General features: G+C 39.5%; 1 protein-coding gene across 1 annotated transcript in view; it reads right to left on the reverse strand.

Moving 5' to 3' along the window:
- ETFA (electron transfer flavoprotein subunit alpha) overlaps positions 1-18,966 on the reverse strand; it is a 75,357-nt gene that overhangs the window by 40,305 nt on the left and 16,086 nt on the right. The window contains exons 2-4 of the mRNA XM_044659169.1: positions 5,775-5,921; positions 3,494-3,575; positions 3,274-3,356 (exon numbers count right to left, since the gene is read on the reverse strand). Of these exons, the coding sequence (XP_044515104.1) occupies positions 3,274-3,356; positions 3,494-3,575; positions 5,775-5,921 (312 nt within the window). The remainder of the gene's footprint in view (positions 1-3,273; positions 3,357-3,493; positions 3,576-5,774; positions 5,922-18,966) is intronic.

An 18,966-nucleotide genomic window follows, 5' to 3' on the forward strand; every position in this document is an offset into this window, starting at 1 on the left:
GTATGGCTCTCGAGCCATATCTGGCTCTTTGGAGGGCCAGATAAGGCTCTTTCTGCAGGAGCCATAAAGTCAATTTTTTTTCAGGCGCTGTTATAGGAGCGGCACTGTGAGCACTGTACGGCTCTCACGAAATTACATTTTAAAAAATGTGGTGTTTATGGCTTTCATGGCCAAAAAGGTTGCTGAACCCTACTCTAGATGAATGAATACAGCCTGAGCTCAGCCTGTCAAAATATTCAGGGTTCTCAAAGCTTTCTTTCTTCCACCTAGGCCCTGCCTTTCTTACCCCTTCCCTCCTCCTCTCCATCATCCTTATCTTCTCTTGTTCTCTTTCCTCTTCTCCTCCCTCTCTCCCACTTCTTTTCTTAGTCTAATAAAGTCTCTTCGCATCAAGACATGAGGATAGCTCCAAAGCAGCCTCTCTGAAGGTCTTCATATTACTAAATGGCAGCCAAAAAGGAAATAAGACCCAAGGCTATTTTCAAAGAGGGTATAGGACAGACTGGTGCTAGTTCTGAAGCCCTCACCCTATCTCACTGTCATTAGGAGTCCTGAATTCAGATCTAGCCTCCAGTCAGGACAGCAAGGAGCTCCAAGGTCAGGCCATAAAGAGAGAAGTAAAAGAAAGTCAGGCTATTTAGCCTGGAAAGTATAAGTTCAACGAACACAAGAAATCTGTCTTCAAGTATCTGCAAGCCTATCAGGGACAAACTTGTTCTTGTTAGTTTCTGAGGCAGCAAATGAGCCTCATATACAGAAAAGCTTCCTAACAATGAGAGTATCCAAAAGTGGAAGGGACTGCCTTGAGAAGAGGTCTTCAAGCAAAGGCAGGGGGAATTTTTGTTCAGGTCTAGGTTGAATCAGGTGGCATGAGGGTCCTTTAAATTCTTAAGACTTGTTGTAGGGGGCAGCTGGGTAGTTCAGTGGATTGAGAGTCAGGCCTAGAGACAGGAGGTCCTGGGTTCAAATCCGGCTTCAGACACTTCCCAGCTGGGTGACCCTGGGCAAGTCACTTGACCCCCATTGCCCACCCTTACCACTCTTCCACCAAGGAGCCAATACACAGAAGTTAAGGTTTTAAAAAAAAAAAAGACTTGGGGTGTGTGTGTGTGTGTGTGTGCATGCACATGCACACATGTATGCCTGCATGTCTACACATATTTTTTTAGAAAGGAGCCTTTTTCTTCCCAAGCAATGACTTCCTCCCTTTTCATGACAATGGCCCAGTGGGAAGACAGAGGAACCAAATGTGAATTCTACCCTTGACCCTTACAACCTGGATAACCTGGAGAAAGCAACTTTGCACACATAAAGCTCACTTTCTTCATCTGTAAGAGAAACAGAATGAGCAAGATGATCTCCAAGGAAGGTTGCTGATCCAAGCCTTAGGATTTGGCAAGTCACAGCCTAGAGTCAGTGAGGGGCCCCTTGTTCTCCCGGTACCTTTGAGCCAAGTCCAGCATTCCCAGGTACAGAATGTTCTAAGTGGGGTCAGTCAATCTGCATGGAACCATTTTGCGTTTACTGTGGGGGAAACTCTGAAAACAGCCCGGCTGAGCATCTTTGCAAAGACTTTCAAGAGGTTTGTATTCCTCTTGTAACTAACTGATCACATCCCCTTGGGACCAAGGTCTACATCTCATCTGTGTATCCCTCTCTGACACAGAAGGTGCTCAATAAATGCTGGATTCATAAATGGATGAATCAGAACTCATCAAAGCACTTTCCTAAAAGTTGGGAGTACAAACATTGTCTCCATGTTACAGATGAGGAAACCGAAGTTGAAAGCCACCAAGGGGGTAGTATATGCCAGAGCAGGAATCTGAATACAGTCTATGGACTCCGCTAGACTCTATTTCCAGTCCTCTTTCTATGAAACCATGATTTCTTTCAAAATATTACAATTTACATCTCATTAGCACTTAGAAATCTGGAAAGTGCTTTCCTGTGAAATAGCTCATGAAAATAATATCCCATTTTCTAGATGAAGGAACATGGCTCAGAGGCACTGCACATGTTTACGCGTGTTTACAAAGCACTACGTTGCAAAGCTGGGAATCAAACTCAGGTTTCCTAACCCCAATTCTCTAAATCTCCTTGGCCAACAATTTCTAATTAAACAAACTGAGGGAAACAATTAGCACAAGGATGCAGTCATTTATGTTACTAGCAATCTGTTTTTCTACCCTGTTTCCCATTAGCTGCCGTAGTGCTATGCTGTTGCCTTCTGACTAACTTTTTGACAAACACGAACCTCCCCCGAAGCAGGAGGGATGCTCCCAGTGATGACTGACTAACCATTCCCTCTATGACTATCTCCATTCTGTCCTCTCTACGCCACATCTTATTTGGACACGGCTCCTCATTAGTTCCTGGAGGGCAGGGACTGCCTTTGGGTTCTTTTTGTATATTCAGGACAAAGCTCAGGCCCTAGTACATAGGAGCTACTTAATAAATGCTTACTGCCCGACAATATAATTCACACAGGCAATAAAACAAGGTCTTCTGCCATGAGCCCAGTCACCAAAGACCTTGAAAGAGAAATCAGCAGTAAACAGGAAAGAGCTCAATTGTTTTCTCTCTATGAACCACTACTAAGGGATGCTAGAGCCTGAGATGACAGCGTCAAGTTGCAGAAAAAAGAGAGGATCAGAGTATGAGTTTGTGCTGTGTCATCTGAGGCCACGTGGCCACTTGGAGAGCCATTTAACCCATCCAGTCTAAATGCTCATCTGTGAAATGGGATTAATAAAAACTGCACTATCTACTTCCCAAGATTATTGGATGAATAATAAAAGGTGACACTTGGGGAAGTGCTATGGATGTTGTCAAGAGTGCTATGAACAGAAGCAGGCTTATACACAAAACGGCAGTTGCCTACAATCACTAATGGCTAGAGAAAAATATAAATACAACACTTAGTTAGAGGTGGAAGGCTTCATATTCTATTACCAATACTCTGAATCTTTTGATCAGCCTAAACTCAAATAAAATCACCTTTAGCAGTTTTATCAAAGAGGGTAACTTGTGTCTGCCTGGAAGGTGCTTTTTGTAACCGATTTTTAAAGCCTAGTCTGGGATTTCAAACAGAAACAGTAACAAAAGCTGTAGAAAGCAATTCTTTAGCATGGTTATTATGAGATGTCAGACAATCAGGATTGGTTACATAAAACAAAGCATGGTATAAATGTCTGGCTGAATCAAATACACATAATGGGAAATAAACCTTCCAAATGGCTATAGCTAAATCTCCACTTTCCATTTTCTCCTTACCTTCCCAAAGGCAGATGCTCCAGCACAGATGTGCGTATAATTGAACTGCTTCTGAGCTGCCAAAATCAATGGTGTCAGTTCCTCTGCAAATAAAACATAAGTGACAAGCTTCAGAATACTCATATTCATTCATACATTCCATTATAATTTGGATCTTCTAATTGTTTCCCAGTGAAAAGCAGACTGTAACAGGCTTGTCTAGTCCACAGGAAAACCTCACCTGGAAGGAGTCCTTTGAACATATCATGCTGAGCCACCAGGACCTTGGCTACACCAGTCACTTTGCACAGATCTTGGGCCACCTGTAATTAAAACAAAACAATCCACATTTGCTTTAATAATCCACCTTAAAGTCGGAGTCCACAATTATGTCAACAGAATCATTACTACAAATACAAACCTAGGAAGATAAAGCATTGCTTAGGGATCTCTGAACAATCTCTTTCATTAAGGCAGCATTTTATAGTGTGAAGAACAAAAGATTCTACATTCTGGCCAATGTGGCCCTGGGAAAGTTGTTAACTCTTAGAGCCTCAATTCCCCCATCTGCCACATGAGCCTAATCCTGTAGTACACATGTCCTACTTCACAAGGGTGTTATAAGACAAGTCTTATGCAAATAAAGAATACTTTATAAAAGGGAACTATTATTAGAAGAATTCATATTTCAAATAAAGAATATTTCTTTGTAACAGTAAATATCATGTCACATTTAATTCAGAGGCTTGAGACTAATTTCAGAAGCAATCCTCACTTTTTCAAAGAACAATATTATTAGCAAGTCAGACAACAAATGCTTCTCTAAATATTTTGTTGTAAATTGCTTTCCTATTGGACCTCATGGAAAGCAATATTTAGGAATTAATTTGATATGTTTGGTATACTGGAAAAAAGAACTATACTTGTAGTTGGAGGATGTAGGTCTAAGTTCTGGATCAATTGCTTATATGACCTTGGTAAGTCACTTTCCCTCTTGAGGTCAGAAATGAGGAGTTTGGACTAGATGACCTTCTGAGATACCTTCTAGCTCTCAATCAATGTTCCTATCTACCTTTGAATAATTAGGAAACAATACAGTGGCCAAAAAAAACCAGTAATTCTATATCCCAAAGCTGAAGTAGTAGTTCATCATGTAATTATGTACCATGGCTTATATTAACTGTCTCTAAAAATCAAATCAGTAGAGTGTCATGGAAAGAGCCCATCATGAGGTCAGTTGGTGTCTGCATGAGAGGCTAGTCACTTGATGTGAAATCTTGGGCAAAACACTGACTGAAGAAACCTTTATTAAGTGCTATAACGTGTAAAGCCCAAATAATTTCAGTTCAAACAGCACTTTTCATATATACATTAAAGGTACCAGGTCGTAGTTTCCTTATCCTGCAAATGCGTGTGTAAGGCTTCATGATCACTAAGGTTTCATCCATATTTTATAGTCTAGGAGTCAAAAAAAATCAGAGTTAGAGACCAAATAGACCTTATAGGTCATTTTGTCTTAATCTCTCTTTTGACTCAGAGTGTTTCAGGGTCATATGTGTATTAGAGAGGCAGAGCCAGGATCCAAACCCAGCTCCTTCCTCCATATCCTGGGCCCTTTCCCCTGCTGTCATTCAATGCTTCCAAGACAAGTCCCAAATCTAATGTCTAGTAAAAAAAAAAATGTCTATAAATCATTAGTCCATTCTTTAATGAGTATTGAATTCCAACAGACTTGTTAGAAATGTTGTTTAAGACATCCTTTACAAGAACATGAATTCAGGTAGGGTTTCTTGGTCCTTCTCCCATTTCTTTACCTTTCAAAGAATACCATGCTCTCTCTGCTTTGTGCTCCCACCTCTAAGCTGCTCATTTTGCTCTGCCTGGAGAGGGGAGTCCAAGTCACCAAGTGCAAACCACCAGAGTAGGCAGTTGCCAGCCGTGAATGATGCTACTGCTTCATATTCTAACACAGAGCTGGAAGGCCACTTAAATAAGGCTCCAGTGAGCAAGCCTTCCAAAGGTGCTATTACAGAACATCTAAATGAATTAAGCTAGAGATGAATAGTCCTTGATACCTTCAGTAAAAGAAGCACTCATGTCAATGGAATTCCTCTCTTCATACAGATTAAAATGAACAAACACAATTCTCTGTACAAAGAGACCATTCTGTGGAGTCCAAAACAATTACCAAACAATTATCCACCAATCTTAAAGGACTGGCTTATAAGGAGTCCACTATTACTCTGACTCTTTACCTGGAAAAACTGACCTAAGTAACGAATACAATGAATCCATTCCATCCTCATTTCAGAGGACTAAACGCTTCATGAGAGCTTCTTTTGGTCTTGTAATCATTTATACTCGCAAGAGCATTAGCTTTGCCCCTGGCCATTTCATAAGAATCAGAAGTCAATTTAGGATATGGCCCTTGGCATAATTCTTGGTGGCTCTCCTTCTGCAAGCCATGTTCTGCCTCTGAATAAAGAAGCTGCTTGCTCTGGCTGACTCTCCAAGTTTCTCACCTTGTCACATTTCGTTCCAGCCACTAAACAGGACACTTCCCCGCCAAGCCGCGTGGCTGCGGTAACAGTATTTAATGTAATGGATGCAAGCGCATCATTCGTATGCTCTGCTATTACTAAGGTACTCTGACATCGGAGCAATGAGGCCTAAAAAGAAAGAAAAAAGGGAAAAACAAGGTTAGGGTGCCTTAATGATACCCCCACTAATACCAGAACTTAAAAAAAACACTTTTCCCTTGTATGCAGAATACAAAAATGTAAGAGTATGCACTCTTGTAGGTGCGTGGGTAGAAAGTATAATATGTAACGGTGTATGTGTACAGAGCATATGGACGTACACATGTGGAGCATATGTAAGCAGGGTACATGGAGGCAGAGATATGGTGTGTATACCTATGTATAGTGTCTATACAGATAAAAGGTGTGTATGTATGCCTGTGTGCGTAGAGTATGTATGTAGTGTGTCCATGCATGTAGGTGTATATCATATCTGAGTGTGTTATATGTGTGTAAAGTGTAATAATGAAAGTAAAATATTGTTATATTAATTTTTAGAAATTGTTGTGGTTGCCATTTATGAAATTAACTCTTAAGTCACGAGTCTGTTACTAGCTCTTAACAATTAAGTTTTTTTTTTTTTTTAAACCCTCACCTTCCATCTTGGAGTCAATACTGAGTGTTGGTTCCAAGGCAGAACAGTGGTAAGGGTAGGCAATGGGGGTCAAGTGACTTGCCCAGGGTCACACAGCTGGGAAGTGTCTGAGGCCGAACTATTAAGTTTTAATCAAAATGGAGATAAAGTAAAAAGAGGGAAATGTAGGAAGGAGACAGAAAATATTGCCTAGCTAAAATACCCTAAGCTGAATCAGGAAGCCCAAATCCGAAGCCTGTCAAGTCACCCAAAATTGCAAAAGCCCTCTCAAACACAGGAGACACCAGAGCTCCCACTCCCAACCGTGTTCCACTGAAGTATCCACCAAGAGAGAGCACTCCGTGTCCTGCACCGCACCTTTTTCTTATTGTCCCCCTCCATCAAGCAACGTACACACACAAAAATGCGATGCGGGGTAGAACGAACTTGGGGAGGATGAGCCTGGGGAATAGATTCTTTTTTTTGTTTGTTTGTTTGTTTGTTTTTAGAATATTTTCTCATGGCTACATGATTCATGTTCTTTTCCTCTCCCCAAGCCCCCACACCCCCATAGTCAACACACAAGTCCACTGGTTTTACATGTATCATTGATCAAGATTTATTTCCATATTATTGATAGTTGCATTAGGGTGATCTTTTAGAGTCTACATCCCCAGTCATATCCCCATTGAACTATGTTAACAAGCAGTTGTTTTTCTTCTGTGTTTCTCCTCCCACAGTTCTTCCTCTGAATGTGGCTAGTTTTCTTTCTCATCAGTCCCTCAGCCTTGCTCTGGATCCTTACATTGCTGCTAGTAGAGAAGTCCGTTATGTTCGATTGTACCACAGTGTATCTGTCTCTGTATACACCATTCCCCTGTTTCTGCTTGGGGAGTGGATTCTATCTACACAAGAGTGCATCATAAAGTTGTGTATGTGTGTGCATGTGTGCAGAGGGGTTTTTCAATAGTAAAAACACTGTTTAAATGAAGCTATTACCACCAGGCCACTTATGAAGCATCTCTTATGTAGAACAAGCTTTCCCTAGTTACCAATCTAAACAGCAATAATCTAGTGCAGGGAAGCCTCACCTTTTTGGTGTCCTGAACCTCTTAAGCAGATAGTTTGGTGAAGTCTATGGATCCCTTTTTAGAATAATACTGTCCTGAGTATCTATGGCCAGCCTCAAATCAATCTAAGCTCTATGACCTTGGGCAAGTCACATCTTCCTGTTACCATTTTTGACTATAAAGAGAGGGGAACTTGGACAAGGTGATCTTTAAGGAAACTTCCATTTCTAAATCCTACGAACCTGAGATCTAAGAAAAGCAGGTTGTTTAACTCTCCATTTCTTTCTTTATTACCATTTTATCACTAAAATTTCTATATGTCTGGTGATGCCATATTAGATTTTACTGAGAAAAAAATTTCACATATTATTTTGTAACTTTCCTCATTAATTTCTTCCCACAATTAGTGGGAATACTAGACATGCCTTGTTTGTATGGATGGAGCATAACAATGAAAGAAAGAAAGGGCCAGACACTATCACATTTCTAATCTGTCATCCACAGAACTATTAAAAGAGTATATTCACAGAGGGGCAGTTAGGTGGTCCAGTGGGTAGAGCCAGGATCCTGGGTTCAAATCTAACTTCAGACAGTCCCTAGCTGTGTGACCCTGGGCAAGTCACTTAAACTCCAATATCTAGCCCTTACCCCTCTTCTGCCTTAGAACCAATACACAGTATTAATTCCAAGACAGAAGGTAAGGATTTAAGAAAAAAAAAAGTACATTCAGAGAACCCGAGGAATTGATTTGGGGTCTGTGTTTCATGAAATGAATGGTGCTTAATAAAGTCAATGCCAACTGTAGGTCTTAACTGATCTTGAGCATCTCCAAAGAGCTGACTATGGCAGTCTGTTCCAATTCATAGGACAACAGTTTTGCTATAATCACTGTATGATATGTTTCTGAAATCAAGAATGAAGTTGCTGACAGTGCTTCATAATCAGGTGTCTAAATATTCCAAAGGGCAGGTATGGTCAAGGAAGAATTTCCGTGGGTTACCAATAAAAAAGAGGAAGCAGACTAGGAATTAGTAATTCCTAACATCTCTGTCATCCTATTCTGGGAGGTATCTGTGTCCATTATTTTTTCTATTCTTTTAGAATTGTTATGGGGAGGGGCAGCTGGGTAGCTCAGTGGATTGAGAGCCAGGCCTAGAGATAGGAGGTCCTAGGTTCAAATCTGGCCTCAGACACTTCCCAGCTATGTGACCCTGGGCAAGTCACTTGACCCCCATTGCCCACCCTTACCACTCTTCTGCCTTGGAGCCAATACACAATATTGACTCCAAGACGGAAAGTAAGGGTTTATAAAAAAAAAAAAAAAAAGAATTGTTATGGGGATTCATCTTATCAGTGATGAATGGCACACAGGTAGCAGTAGAGAAAATTATCAAAAAGATACATTACAAGGCAGTGGGTGGCTCAGTGGACTGAGTACCAGGCCTGGAAATGGGAAGTCTTGGGTTCAAATATGGGTTCAGACATTTTCTAGCTATGTGTCACTAGACCCCAACGGCCTATCCCTTACTGTTCTTCTGCCTTGGACCCAATACTTAATATTGATTCTAAGACAAAAGATGAGAGTTTGTTTTTTTTAAGAGAAAGAAAGATACATTACTAGAAAGGGGGAACAAATCACATATTGAGAATGAGATACAGCACAGATAGTCCCAAGGGTGCACAGGTTCTCTTCTACCCCAAGATATTAAAAAGACCAGAGAAGGGCTTGGGCAGAGGATTTATGAAAACACATGGCTAAGAATGACAAAGAATGAAAAAGCCTGATGGAGTTGTGATCTGTACCACTGCGATAAGCCCCCAGACCAATTGAAAGTATCCACTGAAGTACCAAACTCCTGAAACATTTTTATAATTAATTCCCTAACCATCTCTTCAGATATGTTTGTGCCAGTGCAGTTCTTACCAGGGAACATGGTCTAGAACAAGGCTAGCACAGATTTCAAGAAAAGCTCTTGGGGCCCTGCCTGATGCTTAGTAAAAGAGACATTCATGCACCTTGTGGTGAATTATCCTCTGCTCATAGAGCCATGATGATCACAGGAGAGTTTCCCAGAAAGTAAACATAGTCTAACGGGATGACTAAGGGGCCATGGGCCTACAAGGTTATAAGTGTATGAAGCAGCAAGGAATACATGTTTGCCAACATGCAAGAAGGAAGTTTGACACAACAGAAAAATAAGGGATAAGGGGTACATCAACACTAGCTACAAATTCCAATATATCGCTTTCAAGATTTTCATGGGGCACTTTGCTAGGATCATGATACAATTCCATGGCAATCTGGGCAAAACAGCATGGAATTTTGGGATTCCGTTTATGAATCTAAGCCCCCAGGTATGATTTATGATTTAAAGATCAGTTCATCTGAACTGCCAGTAACAAAACTATTTATTACTGATAGATCAGCCACCATACTTTTGATTGTTTCATACATACTTTGCCATAAAAGTTATGAAATTTTAGTTACCATTTGAAGGATAAATCCATGATTTGGTGGCAATAGGCCAAATTTTGCTATAATTTATTATCTTGTCATGGATAAATTAGGTCTTACTCCAGAAGAATAAGCAAGTTTTAAAATTTCCAAAGAGACCTGAATACTGGCTAAGGGGTTGTTCAACATTAAAAAATTAGCACAATTGATTTAAAAAAGTATACACTTCAATCACTCAAAGTCTCACTACTTAATGATTTTCAAAAAGTATTACTTGTTGGTGTCAATCCCCGTATACTAACATTTTATAAGACTCCTATTCGGGGGCAGCTGGGTGGTTCAGTGGATTGAGAGCCAGGCTCAGAGAAAGGAGGTCCTGGGTTCAAATATGACCTCAAACACTTCCTAGTTGTGTGACCCTGGGCAAGTCACTTAACCCCCATTGCCCACCCTTACCACTCTTCTGCCTTGGAACCACAACACAGTATTGATTCCAAGATGGAAGGTGAGGATTTAAAATTTAAAAATAAAAATAAAAGACTCCTATTTATGACTAATGAAACACTGAAGAGAACTCTACAACGATCCACTGAGTACTGACATTAAATCTATATAAAAACCATGAAATGAAGATTCCCCTAAGGCAGTGATGGGCAAACTTTTTAAAGAGGGGGCCAAAGGAAAGGAAATGCTCATCTGTCCGACTGTTTCTAAGGCAACTCTTTGGAAGTTTCATTGTATTGTATCCTACTCATTGTATTTGTCAGATTAGGAATAAAGTAGAGCAGCCAGACATCTGGCCCTCAGGCTGTAGTTTGCCCATCACTGCCCTAAGGGATTTACCAGGGTCATAGGAGATATTCTACATGAAGTCCAACCAAATGATTTCACATTAATGGATGTACTGTCCAAATGCTGCTATTTATTGGTAACATGGAACCAACAGTGTCAAGCCAAGGAACAAAGTTTCTTCAGTGAAAACCACAGCAGTTCAAGAGCATGACTGGGCACAATAGAAATACAACATGGATTTTTAAAAAGTACAGAATGTCCAAACATGCAGTCAAAAGGCAAACCATCAATGTTTTAGATTGGACAATGGCTTGACATCAAAGTGGAATGGCAGATGGAGGACAATGGGAAATAATTCCAAACTATTTCCTTCCACAAAAGGTCTTCTCTTTGGTACAAAGAATCATGAAACACGAAGAGATCAAATGAAATAAAATGATAAATGGTTCAAAAGGTAATGGAGAGAGGCATAACAAGAGAAATTCGGCTGCATCATACTACCAATGGTGGTATTCATGCAAGTAAACACACAGTGGCACAATGGAGAGAAGTGCTTAATTTAGAGGCAGGACTGGGTTTGTAATGAAGTAATTTAGGGAATAGAATAGAAATGTATAGGAGCTCGGCTGTCAGCTTTGAGCATTCGGTGTTGGAATGCAGCTGGGGGAGGAGTGGAACTGTCAGTGCTGGCGGGAGAGGGGTTCAGAGCCGAGGTCCAGCCAGCAGGGACTCCATGAGCTTGGGATCTTTGGGATTGGAGAAGCTTGAAAACAGCATCTCTCAAGACAACCCCGGGGAGTGGATAGTGTCTGTTTCTGGTGGACAGTTTGCAGGCATTTTTCCCTACCTGGTATCTCTTGGATTATTGGCTATGCAAGGAGTTGGTTCCTGTTATCCTGAAGCCATCAAAGAAGCAACCTGGACCAGTTGCAAGAATCCCAATACCCAGCTCTCTCTCTCTAATCTTCAATCAAGGCTGTCAGCCTGACTGCAGTTAGATTGATAGAGAAACTCTCTCTCAGGACTCCATTTCTTGTCAGTTAGATAATCCTAGTTATTGAAATACCTCTCCCTAAATTACTTCATTACAGGTTCAAATCCTAGTTCTGCTACTTACTACTTGTAACTATGACGAAGTCACTTTAACTTTCTAGACTTCAGTTTCCTCATCTAGTACTGCATTTGGTGACATCTGTGTAAATGGAATTAACTCTAGTCATTCATAGTTAAATTCGTACTTACCCTAGGCATAGAAATGAGGTTAATTCCTCACCTTCCTTAGTGGGGAGGGGAGATGAGTTACCCACACGTGACAATAAGTAACAAATCAAGTACAAGGGACGGCCCTTTGGGCAGTCCAAATCAGTGCAGAGACTGCCATTTGTCCGCTTGAATTTAGAGGTGGACCCACAGGAAGTGAGGAAAGGCTCGATCTCTTTAAGTTAGTTAGTTGCTTCCTGTTGGGGCAGTTCCGCCTCTGAACTTGGTGCTGAAGGAGCTCCTGAGACCTCAGGCAGCTTCCACTCTGTATTGTCACGTGGGTAAGTTAGGCTGACTTCCTGGGCCTACCTGGGCCACTTCCAAACTCTGCCTTAAGCAGGCACCAGCCTATCTGGTTGCTGGGCCTTGTAGCTTGCAGCTTCATTTATTTAACTTTTTAACCTTCTCTCTCGTCCAGGCCTGGACTAGTCTCTCCCTTTCTCTTTATTCCTATACTTTTACCTTCCTAGTTGTAAGTAAACTTGCCTCAACCCGATGCTGACTTGGGACTGATTTAATTACGGAATCAATCAAAACTGTTGATTCCTGGCGGCCACGTTTTAAATATATATCTATAAAATACCTAAATTTCCCTCTTACACATCTAAGGTCCCTTCCAGCTCGAAATCTATTCTCTAAATGGTGTAAAAAACACAATTAAAAATGCATGTGGCTGAGAAAGTAAACCAGTTTTCTAGCAAACATGTGGGACACCCAAATAACCCAAGTAAAGTGCCTAATACATGCCAAGCAGGATACTAAATGCCAAAGATACAAAGACAGAAAATTACTCCAGTCTTTGCTCAAGAAGTTTAGGGAACTAGGGAGGGGGTGGGGGATGGAGGGTAATGGATCATCTACAAAAATAATTCAAAATACAACACAATATATATAAAATAAATGATTTCCAGAAAGGACTAGCAATTGTTGAACTGAATCAAAATGAATGGAAATTACAGATAAAGTATCAAAATGTTATCATTATCACAACTCTGGAAATATCTCTAGAAAAATTAAGAAATGTAAAACTAACCTACTATCTTAACTGCTAATTCTCAATCATTACTAAATAATAGCAGTATCTTGGGCGTTCCTCCTTGGGCCTAAGTTTCCTAATGTGTAAAATGAGGAAAATATATTAGTTTATTTCCAAGGTCTCTTCCATTTATGAATCCTATGAGTTAATGATATAAAAATTTTATGAACAAAGAATTATAATTCAAATTGAATTGGAAGGGTGGAGTAATAGAATGGAGGAAGGAAAAGTCTTTCAATCCTTCACATTTTCTAATGCAGAAAATATGGGAACTCTAGAATCTAGCATTTGCCTACAAAATCATATAAGCATCAACACTGCTACTAAATGCTTATTTTAGACCAAAACATTGCCCTTTATACACTCCTTCCTTAGACATTCTCCTTTGCACCTTCCTTCATTTGTGAAAAACATTACTAAATACCTTCTGGCAGAAGATACCTAGGCAGTCAGTTACTGGGGGAATTAAGTTTAAATAAGAGCCATACATTCCTTGCCCCACCCAAAAGAGCAGAGTCTAGAAAGATAAGACATCAATGAGTCACAAGAATACACAATATTATACAATGAGTATTTTAAGTCAAATTCAAATTTTAGGCTCCTTACTTTCAGGAAGGTTTATTTAAATTTCTTCAACCTTCTATTTCCTAGTCTCTTCTAGCTTCCCCAGTCTCTAAATTGCTTAGGAATTCCTGTCACTTTTCTTCCTATTCATGTGTACAGGGTCACTATTGAGCTGGAGAAAAGTCTTTCCCTTCCAAAGTGACATCGCATTCTTAAAATGGTATCATAGACAGGTCTCAGGTGTGGAGCAGTCCTCCCACTCATTCTTCAAGGACTAAGTGGGGTCAGGACTGAAATCCTACAGGAAAAATTAAAAATTCATATTGAAGGGTACAGACATCAACAACCAGCCACACAATACTTATACATTAATTCATTAATTCAAGAGGCACTGTAGAATAGTGAAGAGGGTGGAACTAAGAACCAGAAGCCCCCAGTAGATTCCTTCTTTGGAGTCTTACCAGCTTAAATCAATCAAACTCTCACAATCTCACAATTTCTCACATATAAAATGAGGACAGTAATGTATCTACCATTTCCCTTACAGACTGTTATAAGAGAAGCCCCTTGTCCACTGTTAAGTGCTAGAAAACTCTATCATCATATTACTTGCCAACAAATACCAATAGGTTCCAAAATGTTTTTTTCCAAGGCTCAGGAATCAGTTTCACTCAAACTATACAAAATGATAAATCGAGAGCATATGCTCATCTCCATACAGCCAAGAAAAAACAAGTGTGGGGAGGACAACAAAATTTAAAAATGCCTTTTTATATGCTAGCCACGTCTATACAAAAAGGACACCGGTGATGGACATTTACCTTCAATTTTAAAATACAGGCAATCAAAAGACATTCCCATATTTACATCTTTATTGTAAACTTCTATCATGAAAAGAGTGTGAAAGGAACCAAATCTAATCAAAGGACCAACCCACAGTAAGATGTGAGAACTACTTCACTTAGTTTAATTATAAGTTGACCTCAGCTACTTGGGTTTTTTGTTTTGTTTTTTTTTGCCATATCATTGTTGAATGTCAGAATCTTCCAGAGAAACTCAACACAGACCAATTGGCAGTCTTTATTTGCCAGTCAGTTCCTTTCACAACTTATACTGCATCCTCAAAAAGGTCTGGCTTGGAGGCATTCCCCCAACTTCCCCAAATAATGATGGTCTACTCTTATTGTCTCTCTTCATTTTTCATTTGATTAATTTCATTATCTCCAACATCTGGCAAAGTAGCTTGTATTTATTAGGTGTTTCATAAATATTTAAGTTATTCTAGGACAATTATGTTTTTCTTTTTTTTCTCCCAATTTTCAGGGTTCAAGTTAGAACTAGCATTTCTCAGTGCAGAGTTCCAATAAACTAGAGAGATTAAATTTGTCCAATATCCCATAGCAAGCTAGTGAGAGAATTAAGGATTAGACTTCCAGTCGATGCCCAACATCCTTTGTTAAACCATAGTTTCTTCCATTTACTGTCAAACAAATAATTCTTTAGGAGATTCATTTTGTCACTGCAAATTCCTTTGCCAATAACTCACTTGGCTTCTGTTTTTAGCTGAATTCTGCAAGTAGCATTGGATCAGCAGACCCTGGATGGCATATATTTGATGTCAACTAAAGAAAAGCAAAGCCAAAAAAAAATGAAGCTCCAGACAGCTCTGGCAGAGAACAAAAGTATTCAACTCTTTAGTTGAGTCTATTCTAATAAAAGCCTGCTCTATGCACTTAGGGGCTGTTAGGTTATTTTATTCCTATACATGGTACTTGGCAGTATATGGGATACAGTACTTCACTTTGCTTACCTATTTTCTCACCTATTAAATTGGCATTATAATAAAAGCACCTACCTCCCGTGGTTGTTGTGGAGATCAAATGATATCACATATGTGATACGACATATTTTATAAATTTCCACACACTACAAATTTAATTAGCTATTATTTTTTCAGTTGATAATCATTCATTTGATAAGCAGCAGGGTAGGAGGATAGATCATTGTACTTTAATCAGAAGGGCCTGGATTCAGATCCCAATTCTGACACAATAGCTATGAGAACCTAAGAAAACCAATTTAATATCTCTAACAATAGCAACTAACATTCGCACAGGGCTTACCCCATGCCATTACTTCACTAAGCACCTTACAATTACTATTTAATTTGATTCTCAGAACCCTGGGAGTTGGGGCTATTATTAAGAGGAAACTGAGGTAGAGATTAAGTATCTTGTACAGAATCTCACAGCTGGAAATTGTCTGCATGATTTGAACTTAGATCTTCCTGACTCCTGCTCTCTATTCTCAGTGCTTCCAGCTGCCACTTCATCCACTTGTAAATTAAGGTTGCTGGCTCAGTGTTCTCAGAGGTCCCTTCAAGCTCTATAAAAATTAGATATTATGATTTTTTTTTTGGTGGTCCACATCTGTGATTGCATTGGTGTAAGGAAACTTTCTCTACCAAAGCTGACTTGGGACTCCTCTGTAACTTATAGTCCTATAGAGCTGTTTGGGACAATGAGCAATCAGGTACCTTGCCAAATATGATCCAGACAATATGTGTCAAAGCAGGACCCTGAAATCCCTTCTTCCCAACTCTAATGCTAGCTCTCTAACCACCATGTATGTTCATTATAAGTCACATTAAGTTTATGATTTTAACAAAGTTAAAACTATGATTTTTAAAAAAATTATTTTCAATTCCAAATTCTCTCCCTCTCTTCACGCCCTCCCCAACCCAGCGAGAAGACGAGAAATACTGCACTCTTTATCATCCAATTAGTCCATGCAGAATTTTCTGTCAGACAAAACAGGATATCTTTAAGACTATATTAGGATTTCCCTGGAATTATCTCAGGGTTTGAGTTCACACAAACACACACACATACAATTCTTAAGTAGAAACAGTAAGTTTTTTAGATTTGTGATTACTGAAACAAAATTCCATGGAATTTCTGAGACACACTTTCTTCTGCCAACTCAACTTTTCAAACAAGTAGTTATTAATCAAATGCCCCTTAGACAGAGGATCTATCCCATTTACAAAACAGCTTCCTTTGTTCTGAATGAGAAGCAATTCTTTGTTTCTTCAGGATTCCAAATTGTTCACTCCAAGTCATTACAGTCTGTTTAGCAACAATAATTATGTCCAGGTGTAAGGGAATTCCTTTAGGAATCTTCTCTTCAGGGTTTTTTCATTTTTTCATCAGAAATAATGGTAAAGGAGTACAAGATAATCGGGGTCTCTGAGCTACTGAAGTTATTGATAAACAGCTCCAAGATTACTGAAGGATAACAGTCAAAATCCTTCCATTTGTGGTAGAAGTTTGCCATTGACAAGTTCTCTTTGCCAATGGTTTGTCTAACAACTATCTTGGCTATTCCTGGGCCAGAATCTTTAGGCTGCTTCTGAAAAGAAAGGTTGCCTAGAATGTCTTTTTTGCTGATTTTAGTCTGACTCCTTATGAAATGGACTGGGATGTCATTTCTTCTGCTTACCTGGTTAGGCCTACTAAGAACTGGAATCGGTTTCCTCTGCATTTCATTTTGCTCCCAAAGACTTATCTTCCTTTTTTAACACTGGAAAATATCACTGTATGTTGTTCTCATTTAGAAGTGGTTGACTGATAGTGCTAAATTCCTTTACAAAAACTCATTTGCTTTCCAAGCAGGTCAGTGATAACTGCATTAGAACATCTTTTTCTAAGCTCTTTGGCTCAAACCATTTTTTACCAAAATCAGTCTGTTGTGGTAGTCCCCATTTGGCTATTATCATTCTGAATTGCCAGGCACCAGTTTGTTTAAGCCTTCAATTGGGTTTTGGGAAATTCTGCTTTCTTTCTTCCTTCTTATTCAAGATGATATCATCCTAGGACACAGCAATCTTATCAAGATTTTTGTGGCTGCTGGGTTTCAACCCCAAGCAGTTGCCCCCACAGCGGCCATCCTGATGCCAAGCTTATTCACTGCTCGAAGTGTCTTCACTTAACTTGCCACTAGGGCCAGTCTGCACCTCATCCCAGCCTCCTCTCACTGACAGACAGAAAACGTCAGGCAGAAGCAGCACATACTAATCCGCTTATTCTTTGGGATCAAATTAGTTTCCAGTTATTTTTTAAGCTACACTTTCAAGGCCCTTTATTGAATGGTATGTTTGTAGGATTATGGCCCAAAATGAGTGCATTTAATATTTCTGCTTTTCTGTGTTTGTTTATGAGGTTTTTATGCCCTAATAAATGGTCAATTTTTGTGAAGTTACCATGTACCTCAGAGAAAAAGGTTTATTCATTTCTATTCCCATTCAATATTCTCCAGAAGTCTATCACAACTAACTTTTCTAAATTCTACTCATCTCCTTAACTTCTATCTTAATTTATGGTTAGATTTATATAAGTTTAGAAGAGGCAAACTGAGATCCCCCACTATTATATATTTCCTCCTGTAATTAACTTTTCGTTCAAGAAGTTGGATGCTATTCCATTTAATGCACTGATATTACTTGACTGACTGTTATCCCTTTTAGCAAAATGTAGTTTCCCTGATTATCTCTTAATTTTGCTTTTTCTTTATCTGAGATCATGATTGCTACCCCTGCCTTTTTTCCTTCAGCTGAAGCATAACAGATTCTGCTCCAGTCCCTTATTTTAACTGTCTTTTTGTTTCAACTATATTTCTTTTCTTTTCTTTTTTTAAACCCTTACCTTCTGTCTTAGAATCAATACTGTGTATTGGTTTCAAGGCAGAAGAGTGGTAAAGATTAGGTAAAGGGAGTTAAGTGACTTGCCTAGAGTCACACAGTTAAGAAGTGTATGAGGTCACATTTGAACTCGGGACCTCCCATCTCTAGGCCTAGCCCTCAATTCATTGAGCCACCCATCTGCCCCCTCAACTATATTTCTTATAAACATATTGTTGAATTATCATTCCTAATCTATTCAGCTATCCTTTTATATTTTATGGGTAAGTTTACATTAAGATTGCTAAATGTGCATTTCCCTTCAACCTATTTCTCTTATATTTATCCTTCACTCTATTTTTAATCTTGTCTCGACCTCAAAAATCTGTTTAACTTTTAATCATTGCTTCCCTTAATCTACCTTCCTTCTTACCACCTTTCCCTTCTACTTCTCTGTTGACTACAATGAATTTTCATGCCCACATATGTGTGCATATATGAAGGGCCCCCATATCATGGGGGACACATTCTAAGACCTACTGCAGATGGCTGAAACCAGACATAAGAGAATACCTGATGACTGCCATATGTATATGCTTTCCCCCTCCTGCTCCTCGGGTCAGCACAGACTCCCATCTCCCTCCCTCCCTCTCTTACACACACACACACACACACACACACACACACACACACACACACACACATT

The sequence above is a fragment of the Gracilinanus agilis genome, chromosome 2 (assembly GCF_016433145.1).
Source record: "Gracilinanus agilis isolate LMUSP501 chromosome 2, AgileGrace, whole genome shotgun sequence".
Lineage (NCBI taxonomy): Eukaryota > Metazoa > Chordata > Mammalia > Didelphimorphia > Didelphidae > Gracilinanus > Gracilinanus agilis.